Below are 22,093 nucleotides of genomic sequence, written 5' to 3' on the forward strand. Positions count from 1 at the left end.
CAAAGTATCGCACTATACCTTCTTTTGGGGTAGGGGGTTAAGAAAATGCATTGCTAATTAACGGTATCGACTTTTAAAAATCATTACATTTCAGACCTTCACAGCCATGTTAAACTTATAAATATCCACATTTGTGACCATATTCCCTGTTTAGGAATCTGGTTGCGATAATACATACAACATTATTTGTAAGTCTGCCTACTACATCATGTAAATTGTTCAGCACTTATTCTACTTATTCTTTATTTTGCAAGACACAATTTTTTAAGATAACAAAAAATGCAGATGCATCTCAAACCATCCATTCCTGACAACAAAATATTGACTACCCATTAAACAACAAGTAACAGACTTCTGTAAGTGGAGTTATGCTACTTTACAAGCTATTCAAGTCAACATATAAGATATTTCACAAAAAGGGAATAAACGTAATGATGTGTGTAACTAATGGGAAACAGCACATTATTATAATGCCCTTAATAACATACTACTAAACTAGATTGATTCTCAAAACCTGTTGCTGAAATGTCTTAATAATAACAGGGGTCTTCTTAGTAAATTAAAATTAACAATAAATATGCAAACAGATATATATATATATATATATATATATATATATATATAGTCCCATCTGTTTTGTGCTAGGTATCAGTGGATCTAACAAGTGATAAAAATTCTTATTTACAGGATGCACTGGCCAGTTATAGTGAAATGGTGTTCTTTTATCTGTGAACATCCTACACTTGGAAGTGCTGCCATGTTCCTATTTACGTATTACATGATATTGCACAGCTTTCACTCAAGTATAACCAGGACTTGGAAGTAGCATATCCAGCGATATAGAAACATTTTGGTAGTGAGAAAAAGTGTAAGCGGCAAAAGTGCATTCAAGATTTCCATATTTAGAAGCATGACTACTGTTACCTACTATTTTATTATTTAGGAAAGAATACCTGTTGCACTTCTAAAACTATAAGTATTATGGACCTTCATTTACTTTTCAGCAAGATGTAGCAATAACATCATCTGAAAGCAGTCAAAAAATACCCTCTTATACTTTTATAAAAGCCACTACAACTACAGACTGATAGAATTAAATAGAAGCAACACCTGAACAGAATTACTAGTTAGTTCTATAGCTCTGTGAAGTCATGTTAGGAAAAAAAAAATACCAAACCGACAATGCCATGCCAGTACTTGTGTTCTTTTTTTTACAATATATTTATTTTGCTGCTCCCAAACCCTAAGAGCTGAAAATTAACTTCCTCTGGTGCCCCTTCTTGATCTCCATGTCCCTAAAGCCAACTATTCTCCTCAATCTAACCGGATACTCAGGGCTGGAGAAGTGATCAAGGTATCTCAGTGCACTAACACTGCTGTCACAGAGAGATTTTTTTAATCTTATACCTCAATTCTAAACCTACCATCACACCCATGACATGCAATTCACACAACCGCAGAATGTTATGGACATTTTCTGGTGCCTATGCTGTTAACAACTTCACTATCTTCTTGCTTCTGTCACATGAGTGTGACTCTGTCAAAGGTTACATATGTTAAAAACAGCTTTAAAAACACAGCTTCGGTGAGTAAAGAAACAAACTATTATTGGGGCTTTGAGAAGTCTAGGCTTCTCATAGTTTCATTATTATATGAAAAGGGGAAATGATTTGTGAAGTACACTACTGTATGACTGTTTTAGAAAGAGGAAAATTGTGTCACCAAATAAAACCACAACATTTCTCTGGAGTCAGTAACTGTTATCATGTATTAAAATAATACTTCAAATGTAATGCAGTTTTTGTTTATTATTCTCTTACCCTCATGTACTTCAATTTTTTTAAAAAATATTTTAAATGAAATACTCGGTGTGCCATAGGAGTTTCAGTACATCCACATGTATTCTTAAGCTAAACAAGGCAAAACTCAAAAGTGCCTCTGAGAGTTCCTTCAGCCAAATTTATTTATTTATCATTTATTTGTTTACTGAGTTAACTAATACTTCACATATGTGTGTTAATCCATGACCTGGGTCAGAAAGGCTAGAATAAATGCAGTACAAAAGGATAGTTTACAGCAGTCAATCAACTAGCACATTTTTGGAAGGTGTGCGAAGAAGACATAGTATCAGGAAAAAACCTTTCCAGACACAGGGAGTGCATGCAAACTTCACAGAGAGAGCAACCATAAGTCAGTGAAAAGGCTTAAAAGTTGAGTTTTCTAGACAAATACACTTTCACCATTTACGCTACATATGCATTCTACAAAGATATACACATATAGTCCCTAGATTAAACTGTTGCAAAACCACAGTCACTGTCATAAAGGCAAACACTGCTGAAAAGCTATCATAAAGTTGAAACTATAATAAAAGTCTTCCATAGAAAACATGCTGCTTTTAAAGTCCAAAACAAAGGAAGTAACTACGGACGTGATGATAAGATCTGTGCTTTATAGCTATAGGTTGAGAAATTCAGGCTAGACTTTTGAGTCACTATGCTGCCTTAGTATATATAGATGCAGCCAATACAAAGCAGGTTTGATAAAAAAAATCATAAAAGGTATTCTTACAGAACTACACTTGGAATAAACAAGTACAAATATTCAGTAAGAAAGAAGAGCAGTTGAAAACATTCGCAAATAAAGTGAAACAGATCATCACTTATGAAATGTAAAACATTTTGAGTTTCAATCTGACCTTGTCTCGGAGGCTGTCGACACAAAACCACTCCAGAAGTTTTGTTCCAACTTCCATTGGACTTGAAAGAAATGTCCTTTGTGTTAACAGGAAATCTTCAATGAAAGTGGGGTCCACTACAGAATGTTCTTCTACCAAATGCAAGATAAGTCGCTCTGGTGTTCCCTAAAGACAAAAAGATCACAAACTGAAGAATAAAGCTAAAAACAATAAAGCTAAAAACAAAAGTATAGATGCATATCACTTAGAAAGCAAAATACTCTCATTCCATAAACATGCATCCACAGAACTGAAGAAAAACATGACTTACTAACAAAATTTTGTTTCTACCTTGCACATAAGCACCTTTTCAAGATGATTTTCCCCTTAATGGCCCAAAGAATGATGGGTCTGAATTCTAAGAAGGCAATGGTGATTTGGTGTCCTTAAAAAAAATTCAGTTTCTAAGATCTAAGACTAGTAACATGCAACCATAAGTACACATTTTATGAATGATACAGTTAAACATTTCTCTATAAACTTTTGATTTGCATGATGGTTGACTTTAAAATTAATTTAACAGCCTTTTATGCTAATTCAATAGAAAAACAAGCAAAACATTTAGCTAATAAAGTCCTCATTAGTCAAGTGGTCAACTTGATTTGTCACTACAGCCATAAAACACTTGTAAATTAAGACTGAAATCAACATCTATGGCAAAGGTAGAGCAGATAATATTGTCACCTTACAAGAGGTTCCCCGGTTCAATTATCGACTAGGATGCCTTTGAGTCCTCATGTTCTCCCTGTGTTTGTGTGCGTTTCTTCTGGGTGCTCTGATTTCCTCCCTACATTCCAAAAACATGCAGTAGGTAGACTGGACACTCTAAATTGGTCATACGTGTGAGTGTGCGTGCGAGTGTGTGGTATGGAAATTCAACACTGGCAGGGTTGGCCACTCGGCGGTGCAGTGTAAACCTTGGCTCTAGATGATTGTCACTGTTGAAGTGATACCATGACCTCATGTGCCAAAATGGGAAAAAGGAATTGTGGATGGATGGATGGATCTGTGGCAACTACTGGGACAAAAAAAGATAATTTATTCATACTGCAAAATGTATGCATTAACAGTAAGGCAAGGGAGTGGGGCCTATAAATCTTGGATGTCAAGTTTGTTTACTATATCAAAGCATACATCTTAACATCTTAGTGCAAGAATTCTGGACAAAGTCAAAAATAATGGAGGGACAAAGGCTGCAAATCAGTGACACATTTCAAATATTGCTCTTATAAATTTAGAACATTGTTAGCATAACAGATTTAGTATTAGCATGCGTTTTATGAAAGATATGAAGTCTGAAACTCAAATGTCATTATTTAGTTATATCGCTCATTAATGATTTGTCAGAAAAACACACTGCTTTTTAAAAAAGCAGACCAAAAATCTGAAGCAAAAATCATGGCATTCTGCAAAATTCTAGACAGTTGATAGGTGTGTTTTAAGCATACCACACAAATGAAAACATGAAAAAGTAGTTTTATCAACTTGATGCATGATGACATTTCAATCTTTAAGCCCAGCAAAACTCTGTGACAAAGGCAAGATACTATTCCTTTATGCCAATGTAGAAGAAATGATTCTGTAGACCATTTAGCACAAAGGTTTTAATGTATATTTGATGATAATTACATACATTTCCAAACGAAATACCTTTTCTTACATTAATTCACCAAATAACACTTGTTTGCTTTAACAGATATCTGTCAGCTCAACACTACACAAGCTCTACTTCTTTTGGTAGTGCTGCAAACTATCACACGGTCATATGATTAACAAAATAGCATTTCCTTAGTTGCTACCTCCACATTCTAGCCCATATGAATTTTTACCTATGTGACTATCACAAAGACATCCTTTTAGACAGGATTCACTGATATGGTATGCAGTGAATAGTACAGCATGACAAATGCCTACACAGACAACCATATATCAAGGCTAGAAAATATAGTTCAGAGATGGTAGTAATGTATATATATATATATATATATATATATACACACACACACACACCAAGGCTATCTTCTGATTTTGCCCTGTAACCCAGAAACAACTGCTCTGCCAGTGCAACAAAGGCACCAAAACATGATCTGCTACACATGTAACACTCCATATACTAGCCACCTCCCTAAATACATATACGTTCATGCACACAAAAAAAATGTATCCACACACATGTATGTATAGAGATATCTAAACGCACACACACACATGAAGAACAGTTTGCAAAAAGGGGTAATGAAGCCAAAGCAGTTCAAATACTGTACAAAATGCACAGTTCATGCACGATAGAAAAGCCATTTCTGTACACATCATGTGCATCTCTATCCCTGGAGCTGTGTACTACTGTACAAGAAGACATACAAGTGTACATGGTAAGCTCAATAAGCAAAAGCAATGTCTTTCATTATCCCTCCACACCAATACTGGTAACATACAAACATAAATACAGAGCACATTCCTGTGTCACATACATAGTGATTATATCTTTAAGAGAGTCTGGGGTTGTAAGCCATGTGACTGGTAAAGGTTCAGCACTTCTAACTATGGGTAGGGTCAATGAATACACCACTCTATGTTTGTGCCTGGTGTTTTATGAAGCCTTTATGCGTCGGGTATTTATTACTTAAGATCTGACAGTGTCAAGTGTTTATTAATTATTTACTTATGTGGGTTTGTTAACTGGGATAGAACATTGATCCAAGTAGACCATTTTCAGGTAATCTCAGAGAGTAAATAAAACAGCATTTAACAACTGTTGTACTGTGTTGGTAAAGTATACAAACTCACCACAGGAGCAACATAAATGATAAAAAAAAATTCTAACAAGACAGTTAGATGCACTGATATTCAGTATAGTGAATGTGTACACTAAACTGGAAGTTATTTAGTTACCATGAAGTGCAGTTGTGTAAATTAGCTTACCAGAGCAGCAGATGTTCACATGATCACTACTGCACAAGCTTTAGTTATATGGATTATATCTTGCCATGGATATAACAACCGGCTAGCTTTCAAAGCTTCAGGGCACCTTCCCTGCACTCAAAACATTAAGCAGCTTGAGCTGAACTGCCTACAAATACATGTTTGAGTGCTAAGCTCTTCATACCCTTCATGACAACTGAGGGAGGGAGGCTAAGCCCTGAGAGGGCGCAAAGCTGTGAGTAGAAATATATATACACACACTGTCATAATAAAAAACAAAATGGAGAATGAAAGGAGGTAACAGTTACTGCAGTTGTGATCATTCGAACATCTGCTGTTACGGTAAGTTAACTTACACACTGTAATATGTGTTCATCATATTGATCACTGCTGCAGTAGCCTTAGCTTCCAACACTTCAGAGGTAGAAGGGGAAGGGTCCAAGAGACCCTTTGGAATGTTCCTAGCAAAGTCTGATCTAGACCTAGAGAAGGAATCAAGCTTGCAGTGCTTTGTAAAATATGTATAGAGAACCAAGTTGCTTTTTCTAGAATACTTCTAGAATCCAGCCCTTTCCAAAAAGCCATAGATGAAGCCACGCCCCTTGCAAATTGGGCTGACCCTGCCTGGAACAGTTTTGTTATGGTGAGAATAATAAAAGTTAATAGCCTGAGACAACCATTTGGAAATAAATCTGTTTTGACATAAGTTTTCCCTTCTTATCTTCATATGAAATGAACAACTGATCTGAAGACCTGAAACATTTTGTTCTGTCAAGATGGTACCGGAGCTGTTTGTGGGCAAGCAAGGTACGGAGTATCCTTTCTCCCTCATTTTTAGGTTCAAGAAAGAAAACAGGGAGGTAATAGTTTGCCTCATTGTAAACTCATATAATGTTTTAGGCGTAAAAGAAGGAATGATTCTCAAAAAACCCTGTTTCTTTGGAAAATGAAATAGGGTTGACTCACAATAAGAGCTTGCAACTCGCATTCTCTTCTTACAGAGATCCGAGCAATAAACAAAATAGTTTTCCATCTTAAGAACCTCAAATCAGCCAGATAAGCTGGCTCAAATGAAGCAAGTGTCAGCTTCTCTAACACAAAATTAAGATCCCATGGAGAAGCCACCGGTTTTCTTGGAGGTCTATTAGGCAAAACCCCTTACAGGTTCATACGTGTTTACTAGGCTAATGACCACAAGGGCCTTTTTAAGCGTAGCCATGCATCCCAAACCTCTGACAAGTTCTGATACTTTTGGTAAATGTAAGGAGGGGTTTGGGAGAGGAACCATTTACAGGTCATCTGTGTCCATTAGAGACATAGGTGCCAAACCAGGGATGAATTTCCGGTTTCCCATCCAATTGACCAAGTTGCATTTGAATTGGATTAGGGAGGAACTCTGCTTCACATGGATGGAAGCCTGTTCCACAGACACGGAAGTCTCTGGGATACATACCTATCTCTCCAGCAGGACCTATTTATATCACAGGGAAGGTTTAAGTCTTTAGAACGGGTAATTCTGGTGCTGTTTGTTTTGTGGATATGCAGGAAGTCCATCAAAGTGGGGTATGACAATGCCATGTATGCTAGGCATAGATCACCCCTCAAAAGCCTGTAGGAGACATAATGCAGGGATAGGGCCTTGAGGCAGTCTGCATAGGACATTTTACTTATGCCCTGTATTCTTTTAGTGAGGAACCTCTGTGGACGTTCCAATTGATGGATATGCCTGGTTAGGTACATACCAAATGGGGCACTCTACTCAATGATAGGACTAATGAATGCTGAATACAGTGGAACAATGATACCTTGGACTTAGATGCTATACCTTTGTTTATAAGTTGTGCAATACAGAATGATTTCCTCATCACTGTAGACACATGATGGTCAAAGGCTAGATTACTATCTATGTGAGTCCCTAAGTCCCTGACTACTGGGTCAGCTCTAACGGGTGTGTTGTCAATATGGTAGTTACCAGGGATGGATGACTTCCCAAAGGATACTATTATGCATTTCTTGGCATTTAGTTTTACTCCATGGCTCTGACACCAGTTGTTTGTCTGTATCAGCCCCTCCTGGTGAATATCTGTGTTAGTGTGAGATTTGAGGACAGCTCCTAATTTGCAATCATCCGCAAATTTAGTCAGCCAGAGACCACTGACATTGGCCTTGACTTCTGAGAAGTAAATGCCAAAAAAAGAGTGGTCCAAGAACTGATCCCTGAGGGCCACCACTTGTGACTGGCCTCTTTGTAGAGGTGGACTCCCCAATTCTAACTTCCTGGGTCCTATCCTTGAGCCAGTTGACTATACACCGGGTGGGATATGAGTTTGTACCCAACCTCTTGAGTTTGTCAACAATGCCCGAGTGGGGTATTGTGTCAAATGCCTTGGCCAAGTCAAGGTAGGCAGTGTGAACATTTTTGCCCTCATCTGTTGCTTTGGTGACCTTCTCAAAGAAATTCACCAGGCTGAGTAGGCATGATCTGCCCTCGACAAAACCAAACTGGGTTAGGTCCAGTGTCTGGAGGTTTATTATATCTCTGTTGATCATTTCCATGATAATTCTTTCCATGGCTTTACATATAAGACTAGTGAGACTTATGGGTCTGTAGTTTCCAGGGTCTGTAGATGGCCCACCTTTGTGCAGCGGGATGACTGCAGCCTTTCTCCATTTATGAGGCATGAAACCTGTTTGGAGGCTACAGTTAAATAGTAGATCCAGTGGCCCTGATAGGTCATGTTTCATGTTATTTAGAAGGCATCTTGGGATATTGTCTGGGCCCATTGATGCAGTGTTCCTTGTCTTAGAGAGAGCATTAAGGACCTGTTCCCTAGTGATATTAGGGGGAGTTACATTTGATGATATTTCCTGATGGAAGGTTGAGGGGGAAAGAGGGGTAAAGTTGGAGCTGAATTTATCAGTCAAGAGGTTTGCTATGTTTTCTGGCTCCAGTCTAGAGTGACTGTAGGTGTTACGTCTGAGGTATCCACAGTAAAAGATGAGTGGTCTGAGGATACAGCTTTGGCCACTCTCCTGCCTTCTTCAACACACATGCCTGACTGTCGCAGATCTTCTTTGACACAATCCATCTACCTCTTTGCTGGATGTCCTCGCTTCCTCTTACCTTCTTCCTGTCTGCCCCAAATCTTCCTCGTCAGATTGTCTTCTGCTTTTCTACACATGCCCAAACCACCATAATCTGTTCTCTTTGATCTTTTCTGCAATTGGAGCTACTATGGCTTCTGCTCTTATGTCCTCATTTCTTCGTCAGTCCCACAGTGTGCATCCTATCACCTTTCTCAGGCACTTCATTTCCATGACCTCTAGCTTCTTCATCTGTTCTGCCTTTACTGCCCAGGTTTCTGTACCATACAGTAGTACCAGTCGCACCACTGTTTTGTACACCTTACTTTTCAGCTTCTTTGGCATTCTTCTGTCATAGACTACACCTGATACTCTATGCCAGTTGGCTTCAGCCCCTCTGATTCTAGCTTTGACCTCTTGTTTTGTACACCTTACTTTTCAGCTTCTTTGGCATTCTTCTGTCATAGACTACACCTGATACTCTATGCCAGTTGGCTTCAGCCCCTCTGATTCTAGCTTTGACCTCTTCATTCAGACTATCCTTCTCCTCAACTACTCCTCCCAGATACTTGAAGCTGTTTACCTGTTCCACTATCTTCCCTTCTATCTCTATTCTCAGCTTCTTCTGATTTCCCCAATTTGCTGCCATTACCACCGTCTTATCTGTGCTTCTTTCCAATATGACTGATGGCTACCAATCCGCTTGTCTGGTCCTAATACTGTTCCAAGCCACAAGTGCCTTTAAGATCTTTCCCTCTCATAATATCCTTGAGCACTAACTTTTGTTGGAATGAGTTTGTTGACTAACAAAAGAAGGCTGTGAGAAAGGAGGAGCTCGAGTTCTGGAGTGTGCATAGTTGCTATCGGCTTTGATCGGTAACTAGAGTGGATAACCCATTAGATGAAGCGGACTGACAGGACAACATAAAATCAGCCTTATTTTTTTATTCACAAAACTATGTACATTACAAAATTAAAGAGCTACAGTCCTAGAAATTAAGACAAAACTTAATCAAAAATAAAAAAGAGATATTATATTCACTCTGAATTACAAATGTTGCCTGTAATGTTATCCATAGATATCTTCTGTTCTGTATCACAGCGTTTCAGACCTCCAATCGCTTAAGACATTTTCTGTTTTGTTTTTTTCTGCTTTTTTACAACTCTCTATATATACAGGTATACTGTCTTCCACAAACTTTAAGGGCTTGCACCTGTCACCCCACCTCCTTAAATAGCACAATTAACAAAAAACTGAGGGTTATGCTACTCAATGCCAGGAGTTTAAATCTCAAAATGCACACGCTCGAAGCACTCCTCAGTATGGAGAACATCTACATCTGTGCAGTAAATGAAACCTGGTTCAAGTCTCCAGAGAGCACCCCAGCACTACTGGGCTACAACTCATACCACTCGTTTCGGCCACAGAACACGGACCGAAACACAATAGGAGGGGGTGTATCCATATTCATCAAGGATACCTACACCTCCAGGTTAGTGGCGCAGCATGATACCTCTGAGATCATCCATGTGCAACTAACATTGGGCAAATCTGCAATGCAAATTGTGGCCTGCTACATATCACCCTCCATGACCCAGGACACCACTCCACCTTTCTGGAGACACTGGAAAACATGAAGGTCCTACCGAACACCCTGATATTGGGTGATTTCAATGACCCTACCATTCACTGGGAAAACTACATGAGTACAAATTCCCAGGCCCAACGCTTCCTGGAATTCATCAACTCAAACACCCTGGATCAGCTGGTAAACTCCCCTACCAGAGGTGAAAACATATTGGACCTGGTCATCACCAACATGGGCAACAGGTGTTCCACACCGTAGCTCAACCCATCACTGGTTAGATCAGACCATAAACTAATCACTCTGATGTCCACACCCCACCACCACCCCCAACTAAGGAAACCGCAGTAAAAAAACTTTTCTAAAGCAAACTTCACCTTACTTAAGACAAAGGTGGTATGTTTCACAGCCCCCACACTAAAGGATAACACTGCCCAAGATGCAGAAACCTTTACAAATCCACTCTATGAGCGCCTACAAGGATGCATGGATCCCTAGCAAAACCAAGACTCACTCCTCTAAGTGAAGGAAACCAGTCTGGTGGACCCCTGCAATAAACAAGCTATACAATAGAAGGAAAAAACTAGTTAAGAAAAAAAGCAAATCCCAAGAAGGAAAGACATCCCTGATCAGTATCAGTAAGAAACTGAGGTCCCTCATGAAATCATCCAAGGCTAACTTCAAAAGAAAAATAGCCAAAGATTCAAAAGTTAATCACAATGCCTTCTTTAGCTATGTTAAGAATCTAAGTGGCAACTCGCAAATATGTACTGGACTAGTGCAAAATAGCACAAAATATACTGAACCTACTGATATTGCCAACATCCCAGCAGATAGATTCAGTGCAAACTTCATCCCCCTCTCACCTCCAAAGGGGCCCACAACAATACCCGAAAAGTGTAGTGTCCCAAAAATCACAGATGCACAGGTGAAAATAGCCCTTTCAAAAGCCAAAAACATGGAGTCAGTGGGACCAGATGGTGTCCCAGGCTGCGTCTTGCACGAACTACAGAACGAACTAACCCCCCACCTAAACACACTGTTCAGCCTCAACCTCTCCTCAGGCTATGTGCCCATAGAATGGCAGACAGCAACGGTTATTCCTCTCCACAAAGGACAGGCCACAACTGACCCTGGTAACTATCACCCCTAGCCAAGTCTGCAAGGTTATGGAGCGCATCATCATGGAACTCATTAACAAAGACATTGGGAAGCTTCAAATACTTGACCTGACCCAGTTCGGCTTTGTTAAGGGCAGATCATGCCTACTAAACCTGGTTGACTTCTTCAAGACAGTCACCAAGGCCATATATGAGGGAAAGGTGGTTCACACAGCCTACCTTGACCTCGCCAAGGCTTTCGACACCATTCCCCACTCGGGTATTACAGAAAAACTCACCAGCCTGAACATAAACCCCCACGTCATGAGATGGGTTGCCAACTGGCTTACAGACAGAACTCACACGGTAAGAATAGCAGACTCCAGGTCCGACTCTAAACCAGTCACAAGTGGTGTCCCACAAGGCTCGGTCCTGGAACCCCTACTGTTCGGCATATACTTCTCAGAAGTACAGGCAAACACAGGAGGACTATGGCTAACCAAGTTCGCCGATGACTGCAAACTGGGAGCCATAATTGACTCTCCGGCTGACACATACATCCTCCAAAAGGGCCTCACTGAGACGGACACCTGGTGTCAAAGTCATGGCCTCAAGCTAAATGCCAAAAAATGCATAGTCATCCCATTTGGGAAAAAACAAAACACCCATGAATTATCACATAGGTGGCAGCCCCTTAATACAGAAGAGGTAATAAGAGATCTGGGGACCCAGGTTCATAGGCTGATACTAGGCTATCTGCCCTAGGGCATTTATAAGCCTAGCCAGAGTGTGTTTGGCTTTCGCCACCCTTTTAGATTAGTTGACTGTGCCTCTGTATAGTAGGTCACAGAAGGTAGCCCTTTTAAGGTTAGTTTACTGTACCTCTGTCAAGCAGGGACACAGAAGAGATCCCAGGGGTAAACTTACAATCTCCCATTCAGTCGTCAAGATTTCTCTTGAAGAGGGTCAGTGAGGGGCTCTGCCTAACATGGATTGGGATTTTGTTCCAGAGTGAGGGGAGCCTCTGGGATATGAATCTGTCCCTCCAGCATGTCCTATTTATTTCTGTGCTGAGGTTCAAGTCCCTGGAGCATGTAGATCTAAGGGATTTGGATTTCCTGAGGTGAAGTATGTCCATTAATTCTAGGGTGGACATGGTTTTATACATCAGACACAGATCGCCTCTGAGTAGGTGGTATGCAACTGAGTAGAGCTGGAGTTTCTTTAGCCGAACTGCATAGGGCATCTGTTTGAGCCCCTTGATCCTCTTGGTTAGGTACTTCTGGGGACTTTCCAGTTGCTGCAGGTGTCGGGTAAGGTACATCCCAAATGGGGCATTGTATTCAATTATGGGCCTGATAAGTGATGAGTAGAGGAGCACAATGACCTCTCTTGATCTAGATGTGAACCCTTTCATGATAAGGTGGGCTATATAGAAGGTCTTTCTAACCACTTTGGCAACGTGATTGTCAAAGGAGAGATTGCTATCTCCTTGGGTCCCCAAGTCCCTAACTACTTCTTCCGTACTTAATGGATTACCACCTATGTGGTCATTTGTGGGCACTTTGTTTTTCCCAAAGGGGATGACTATGCACTTTTTGTCATTTAGCTTTAGGCCATGGCTCTGGCGCCAGTTATCCGTCTCTGTGAGACCCTTTTGGAGGATGCTTGTGTCAGCCGGAGAGTTGATTACGGCACCCAGTTTGCAGTCATCTGCGAACTTGGTCAGCCATAGTCTACCCATGTTAGCCTGTACCTCGGAGAAATATATACCGAACAAGAGAGGTCCCAAGATTGAGCCTTGTGGGACGCCACTTGTAACTGGTTTAGAGTCTGACATGGCACCTGCTATTCTGACCATGTGGGTTCTATCCCTGAGCCAGTTTGCAACCCATCTTGTGACATAGGGGTTGATATTTAAGCTAGTGAGCTTATTTATGATGCCCGAGTGGGGTATTGTGTCGAAGGCTTTTGCGAGGTCCAGGTAGGCTGTGTGGACTACCTTCCCTTCATCTATGGCTTTGGTAACTGTTTCAAAGAAGTCGACCAGGTTCAAGAGGCAAGATCTGCCCTTAACAAAGCCGAATTGGGTACGATCCAGTGTCTGGAGGTTCCCAATGTCTTTGTTTATGATTTCCACAATGATACGCTCCATAGCTTTACAGACCAGGCTAGTCAGGCTTATAGGGGGATAGTTTACGGGGTCTGTTGTGGCACCACCTTTATGGAGTGGGACCACTGTTGCTGTACGCTAGTCCTTGGGTACATATCCTGTAGTAAGGCTGAGATTGAACAGTGACTTTATATGAGGGTTTAGTTCTTCTTGGAGCTCCTGTAAGACGCAGCCCGGGACACCGTCTGGTCCCATTAATGCTGTGTTTTTTGCTTTGGAGAGGAGAGCTCTCACCTGTGCATCTGTGATCTCAGGAAGGCTACACTCTGTTGGGATAGACATTTGCTCTTTTGGGGGGAAGGGGGGGGGGAGAAGTTTGCACTGAACCTTTCTGCCAGGATGTTGGCAATGTCTATGGGTTCAGTGTATTTTTTGTCATTTTGCACTAACTCAGAGCATATCTGGGAGTTGCCTCCCAGGTTTCTGACATAACTAAAGGCGGCCTTGCGATTATCTTTAGTGTCTTTTGCAATTTTTCTTTCGAAGCTGGCCTTAGATGATTTTATGAGGGATCGTAGTTTCTTGCTAGTACTGATCAGAGACACCTTCCCTTTTTGGGATTTTGCTCTATCATGTAGTAGCTTTCTCCTTCTGTTGTATAGCTTAATTATGGCCGGGGTCTACCAGATGGGTCTCCTGCCTTTGGAGGAGTGAGTCTTGGTTTTATTTGGGATAGCATGTTCCATGCATTCCTGTAGGTGTCTATAGAATGCTTTTGTAAATGATTCTGCATTTTGGGCCGTATTTTCCACCGGCCCGGGGGCTTTGAAGGATTCCACCTCGGTTTTGAGAAGTGTAAAGTTTGCTTTTGAGAAGTTCTTCACCGTGGTTTCCTTGGCTAGGGGTGGGGATGGAATATGGATGTCCAGTGAGATTAGTTTATGGTCTGATCTTACCAATGAGGGGTATACCTCAGATATAGTAATACTATAGACAGTAATCTCTCCTTTGACAATCATATTGCCAAAGTAGTTAGGAAATCCTTCTATGTGGCCCATCTAATTACTAAAGGGTTCGCATCTAGAAATAAAGAGGTCATAGTGCCCCTCTACTCGTCACTCATTAGACCCATCATAGAGTACAATGCCCCATTTGGGATGTACGTCACAAGACACTTCCAGCAGCTGGAAAGACCACAAAAGTACCTCACCAAGAGGATTACTGGCCTCAAACATATGTCCTATGCAGCCGACTGAAAAAACTCCAGCTGTACTTAGTGGCATATCGCTTACTCAGAGGTGATCTCTGCCTGACTTACAAAGCCATGTCCAACTCAGAATTGATGGACATGCTCCACCTAAAGAAATCCAAGTCACTGCGAGCCACGCGGTCTAGTGAGCTAAACCTTGCCACAACAATAAATACAACATGCTGGCAGGATAGATTCCTGTCACAGAAACTCCCCATGCTTTGGAACAAAATTCCAAATTACATCAGGCAGAGCCCCTGACTAACACTCTTCAAGAGAAACCTTGACGAGTGGATGGGTAACAGAAAATACACCCCTGGGATCACTTCATTGGCTCTGCTTGACAGAGGATCAGTTAATTAATCAATGGGGCGGCGAAAGCCGACACACTCTGGCTAGGCTTATAAATGCCCTCGGGCAGATAGCCTAGTACCTACCTATGAAACTATAATCATTAAGATTCTCTGAACCTCAGAAAAAAGTCATTAGTCTAATCAATAAATTACAATCAGGTAATAAGGGAGCTCCCTTACTCCATCACCTCACTGATACAATCATTGGAAACAATTCAGCTTTTGCAGTTTATCTCATAAAGCAAGAAGTAGCTCAGCCCTACCTCTCCACTTCAATAAAACACGTTCAAACATATTACTTAGGTTCAAAGGTTCTTACTAGGCTGCTGATCTGTTGGGCTCTTAAGAAGCCTAGCCTTACATTCCCATGTTAGTTTCTAGCCCTTATATTTTTGCATATGAATAATTCGGAAACAGGCTGAAAGAGGATACGCTGGAACATTTACATGCTTACATGTTTCTACTTCCACATCAAAAGTAAATGGCTAAAGCATATTAACACACACATATGCTAATGGTCATAATGAGTCCCAGCAACACAAGAAATTATTTTCTGTTCAGTGTATTTCACTGGCCTAGACTGATAGCACAGAGGTTAAGGCACAAGATTATCAAATAGTAGACATGGTAAAGAACAAATGACCAGGAAGCCACCATTCCACTACTGAAGTATTTAATATGTTAAAACAACACAGCTAAGCACTTTTGTCTTTATGACTTCTTCTGACCTATGCCATACAGGAAAATGAACCCTTCTTATAGGAAATTACATAATTACACACCCCCAAATACAACCACTAAGGAAAGGCTGTAAAAAAAAAAAAGTCACAGCGTTTAAAGATACAGGGCATTCTAAACACAGACAAAAAAAATTACAATTTTGAAGCTCTTAGCTTCATTTCACTCACAGCAGACACACAACACACTTTCATTTAAACCAGGAGAATTGGTAGCATTCAAATAAAGCTGCCAGTACGTCTAGAATTGCCAGTTTTTCAAATGCCCAAAATGGGACATTTTAGGTACAAACATCAGATCTGGCAGGTGGAAACATACCCACGGTCAGTACAAATGACAGAACTTCAGTTCTTTGCCTAAATAAAAGCTTATTCTTGTAGAATTTTAGTTGCTTATTCTGTTTCTTATAACATTTAAGTGTTTCAGATACAAAATAACTGTTTTATGCAACTATTACATAAAATATAGGAAATAATTTTGTCCTCTTCCCATATAATGGACCCTCTGGATTGATCTCGGTAAATGGGCATTGTTTACACTGCCCACATTTGTTGCCAGAAAAACAATCTTAGAAAGCCAATTAACTGGCTTCTCCAAAATCTTCTTACTCTTTGGTTTATTTTTAAAACTGAAGCTTGCTGGAGGTGCAAACAATGATTTTAACTCATCACATTGAAACAAAAAAAAACAATCACTGCAAATAATTTTCTGAATGTCCTTAGTATCAACAGAACAATGCAAAGTCATGTCAGAATGAAAGTCTTGTCTCTGTACAGCTTAGCCAAGTTATAAGCCAGCTGCAGACCCTCCCTCCATGACTCAGGACACCCACTCCTCCAACCTCGATCTACTTAACTTCATCAAGGTACACTAACACCATGATCCTTGGTGACTTTAACTACTCCACCATAGACTAGGTGAACTATTCCTGCACTAATGCACTCACTCAACGATTCCTTGACTTCATCAATTCTAATGTACTAGACCAGCTTGTCTCATCCCCAAGGGGAGAAAACATTCTGGGCTTGGTTCTCAACAACATGGGTGACAGCTGCACCACTCCCATAGTATCTTCTTCCCTGGTGAGATCAGATCATCCGTCTGTCTCACTTGACATTTTTATCTCACCCCACCCCACACCAGCTGTAACAGGGCTAAAAAACTTCTCAAAAGCTGACACAACCTCCTAAGGGAGGGTATCGGTAGCTTCACACCACCACCCCCTCAGAGGATGCAGACAACTATGCTGAACAGTATGCCAATGCAGTATACAAGCACCTGTACAACTGCATGGAGTCAGCCATACCCAACAGAACTAGAACCTGCTCCTCAAAGAAACACAAACCTGTCAGGTGGACATCCTCCATCAACAGGCTTTACAACAAAAGGAAGAAACCGTTGTCTAAGGGTAAAAAGAGAGAAATTCCAGATTGGAAAAACTCCCTCCTCATCCTCAACAAGCAAATTAGATCACTAGTGAAAATCTCCAAAACCAATTATGAATTGAAACTAGCCTCCGAAACAAAGGGAAACCTTCTTCAGTTACATCAGGAACCTCCATGGCAAAGCCCAGGTTTGTTCCAAATTAGTATTTAATTGTACCTCTTACACTGATCCTGTTGACTTAGCCAACCTGCTAGCAGATAGGTTTAGCACAAACTTCACCCCTATCCTCCCCAAAAGCCCAATCGACATCCCTGATACGTGTCCCGCACCTCACATCTCCATAGATCAAGTGTTAAAGGCCCTATCCAAGGCAAAGAACACAACTTCCATGGAACCTGACAGTATCCCAGGCTATATTCTGCACCATCCTCAACAAGAACTAGCTTCACCACTGAGCACCCTATTAAACCACAGCCTAAGTAGAGTCTTCAGTCCAGCAGAGTGGAGAACTGCCATTGTCATCTCCTTGCACAAAAGCTTGACAAGTCTGATCTGTAAAGCCATGGAGCATATTATTATGGATCTCATAAACAAGGACATAGGCAGTCTCCAAGCACTTGACCTCACCAAGTTCGGATTCGTCAAGGGCAGATCTTGTCTGTTGAAGCCAGTTGACTTCTTTGAGACTGTCACCAAGGCCCTGAATGAGGGAAAGTCAGTGCAAACAGCTTACCTTGACTTGGCCAAGGCCTTTGACACAATCCCCCACTCAGCCATCACTGAAAAGTTAACACAACTTGGCATAAATCCCTGTCTCATCAGGTGGATGGCCAACTGGCTCACCGATACGACCCACAAGGTCAAAATAGGCACTTCCACCTCCGACAGTAGACCTGTCACTAGTGGCGTTCCCCAGAGATCTGTCCTGGGACCCCTACTGTTCGGCATCTACTTCTCAGAGGTCCAGGTAAAGACAAAAGGCCTGTGGCTGACTACGTTTGCAGACAACTGCAAGCTGGGTGCTGTCATTGACTCTCCAAATGATGTTAACATACTGCAAGAGGGTCTCACAGCAACAAATGACTGGTGCCAAAGTTATGGCCTTAAGTTAAACGCAAAAAAAATGTATTATCATACCATTTAGCAAAAACATGACCCCTACTGATTACCACATCAACAGCAGCCCCCTAATCACAGAACCTGTTGTGAGAGACCTGGGTACTCAGGTTGACAACAATCTCAAATTCGACCATCATGTAGTGGCAATGGTCAGAAAATACTTTTACTTGGTTCATCTCATAAGTAAAGGGATTGCATCCAGAAAAAAGGAGGTTATTACCTCTCTGTACTCCTCCTTCATTAGGCCAATAATTGAGAACAACCCCCCCCCCATTTGTTATGTACCTCTCCAAACACCTGCACCAACTGGAAGTCATCATCATCAGCCCCCTTTTTTCCCATTTATTTTACATGCGGTTGGAGTATCGTGTTAATTGTCGCCAACTCTCTCAATTCAGTACCACACTTCTGCCTTCTTCAACACTCATGCCTGACTGTCACAGATCTTCTTTCACACAATCCATCCACCTCTTTGCTGGACGTCCTCGCTTCCTCTTACCTTCTTCCTGTCTGTCCCAAATCTTCCTGTCTGTCCCAAGTCTTCTGCTTTTCTACACATGTGCCCAAACCTTCGTAATCTGTTCTCTTTGATCTTTTCTGCAATTGGAGCTACTTTGGCTTCTGCTCTTATGTCCTCATTTCTTTGCCTGTCCCACAGTGTGCATCCTACCACCTTTCTGAGGCACTTCATTTCCATCACCTCTAGCTTCTTCAACTGTTCTGCCTTTACTGCCCTAGGTTTCTGTACCGTACAGTAGTACTAGTCGGACCACTATCTTGTACACCTTAATTTTAAGCTTCTTTGGCATTCTTCTGTCAAAGAATACACCTGATACTCTTTGCCACCCTCTGATTCTAGCTTTGACCTTTTCATTCAGACTACCTTTCTCCTCAACTACCCCTCCCAGATACTTGAAGTTGTTTACCTGTTCCACTATCTTCCCTTCTATCTCTATTCTCAGCTTCTTCTGATTTTCCCAATTTGCTGCCATTATCACTGTCTTATCTGTGCTTAGCTTCATCTCATGTGCCTTCAAATTTGCATTCCATTCTCCTATCCTTTGCTGAAGTTCTAGCTCAGAGTCTGCCTGTACTGCCACATCATCTGCATACAGCAGTTTTGTTGATCCCTCCCCTCCAACCTGTTTGCTAATGTAGTCTATCACCAGTATGAACAGCAGTGGGCTCAGAACTGAACCCTGATGTACACCCACTCCCACTGGGAACCCCTCTGTGAGGCCGAACACTGTTCATACTTGTGTCATTGGGTCCTTGTACATGGCCAGCACTAATTCTACCAATGTTTCTGGGACTTCAAACCACCGCAGTACTGCCCAGATCAGCTTTCTTGGGACCTTGTCATATGCTTTCTCCAGTTTAGGAATGTCCAGTTGGACTCTCTCCTCATCTCTAGCTTCTTCTCAAGTATCTGTCTCAATGCAAACATCAGGTCAGTTGTGCTGCATCCTGATCCGAACTGCTCATCTCCCATCTTACATTCTACTACTCTGCATATCCGTTTATCAATCACCCTCTCTAGAACTTTTATGCAGTGTGATAGGAGTTTGATGCCTCTGTACTGCCCACAGTTGTGGATGTCCCCTTTGTTCTTGTACACTGGCACAAGTATGCTTATTCACCAGTCATCTGGGATACGCCTTTCTCTCCACACTGCTATTAGTACAGTCAGGAGCAATTTCTCCCCATCTCACCCAGCATCTTTATCATATCTGCTGTCACCTCATCTGAGCCTGCTGCTTTCCCTGACTTCAACTTCCTTAGTGCTGTTCTTACTTCTTCTAGGGTGGGCTCCTCGTCTTCTCTCATCGTAGGCTGTTTATGGGGCAGTACACCTTCTGTGTAGTTTTTTTCATTCAGAAGCTGCTGGAAATACTCTTTCCATCTGCCTTTGATGCCCTCTGGACTGCTGAGCAGGTTGTTGCCGGCATCCCTTAAGAAGGGTATCTGACTATCTTCTTTAGCTTTCTGTCTTTGCCTTGCAACCTGATATAGTTTTTTTATGCCCCTTACTGAGTCACTTTCCAGAAGTTGGTACAGTGCCTCTGATGCCCTATTCTTTGCTATTGCAACTTCTTTCTTAGATTCTTTGTTAGCCAACCAGTAGTCCTTCATAGCCTGGTCAGTCTTTTTTGCACTCCTTCTTTCTTTCGATGACTTCCTGGACTTCGGCATTCCACCACCAGCTTTCCTTATGTACCTTATTTCCATTCCTGGCTTGGCCACATATCTTTTCTGTAGTCCTATAGCATGCTGTTTTTAGGCGCTGCTATTCTTCTTCTACTCCACCTACTTCCTCCTCTTCTTGGGATGCTGGAGCCCTGAGTAATTCCTTGAACTGTTGTACTTTCTCTCCAGTCAACTTCCAGGTCTTCAGCCTGGTCTCTGTTGATCTTGGAGCTTTCTCCGACCACTGCTTGCAGCTGATTGTGGCAACTAGTGGTTTATGCTGTGGGCCGACTGTTTCACTGGGGATGACTTTGCAATTATGGATTCTATCCCAGTGCCTTTTCCTTACTAGGAGGAAGCCTACCTGATTTGCATGTTGACTACGCTTGTATGTGATCTTGTGACTGTCTCTCTTTCTGAACCATGTGTTGGCTACTATCAAGCCACTTGCCAGACAGAAGTCTAGAATGGCTTCTCTTTCTTTATTCCTGTTACCCCACCCATGTGGACCCAGGGAGTCCTCATATCCTGTTCTGTCTGTCCCTATATGTGCATTCAAGTCACCCATTATCAACACCAATTCATGTTCTCCTGCTTTATCTAGTAGGTCCTGCAACTGCTGTATGAATGCACTCTTTTCTTCACTATCACAACCCTGCTGTGGGGCATAGGCTGAGATTATGAATACCGCCCTACCATTACACTGGAGTCTGACTGCCAAGAGTCTGTCATTAATTCTGATGATATCCCGTACTGCCATCTGAAGCCTCTCTCTCACCACAATTCCTACACCATTTCTAGCCTGCCCTCCACCTGAGTAGTAGACTCTGGATCTCAAGCCAAGTGGCTTTGCTGCACTGCCATTCCATCTTGTCTCTTGGATACATGGGATGTCCAGCCTCCTCTGTATCATCATGTCATCCACTTCTAAGCTGCATCCTGTCAGTGAACCTACATTAAGCATAGCAATTCTCAGTTCATGTTTGGCAGGTTGGTTGGTTTTACGTCCAGCTTTTGCTCAATAAAGCTATCCCAGGTAACCCAGGCTGGGCAACTAGACACCATGCAGCCAGTAGCTTATTGATCCAGGGCTGCTGGGCTTTATGGCAGGCACACACTGGCCAATAGGGGCACACATACCCCTCTTATCATTAGCAAGGGTCCCTGGCATGGGGCAGAGCAGGCCAGGTCCTCAACTCACTTATCACCGGTAAATACCCATGCCCATTTTTGGCGACATTAGTCAACATGACTGAATCACCTAGAGCCATATTTTACACCGTCGAGTGGCTATCCCTGCCATGGCTCGCAGTCTGTGATCCGTGTTCTCCTATCTTGAAGATACTGTGCACCACAGTAGATGCCCAAAGCGGTTGGTCTGTACAACTTTTCCCCCTATAGGGCACCATGTAGAGTCTGTGCTGCTGCCCACAGCTCCATTCATTGGTGATTTTGAGATGGAAACACTCAGCATGTTTTTCGGACATGAGAGAAACCCCATGGAGACACAGGGAGAACA

The 22,093-nt window shown here is 41.8% G+C and overlaps 1 protein-coding gene across 1 annotated transcript in view; it reads right to left on the reverse strand.

The window, feature by feature from the left end:
- Positions 1–22,093, reverse strand: part of LOC122799847 (rap guanine nucleotide exchange factor 6-like) — a 1,724,571-nt gene that overhangs the window by 573,025 nt on the left and 1,129,453 nt on the right. Inside the window, exon 7 of the mRNA XM_044069180.1 lies at positions 2,699–2,863. Coding sequence (XP_043925115.1) covers positions 2,699–2,863 — 165 coding nt within the window. The remainder of the gene's footprint in view (positions 1–2,698; positions 2,864–22,093) is intronic.

The sequence above is a fragment of the Protopterus annectens genome, chromosome 4.part0 (assembly GCF_019279795.1).
Source record: "Protopterus annectens isolate FY-2018-M chromosome 4.part0, PAN1.0, whole genome shotgun sequence".
Lineage (NCBI taxonomy): Eukaryota > Metazoa > Chordata > Ceratodontiformes > Protopteridae > Protopterus > Protopterus annectens.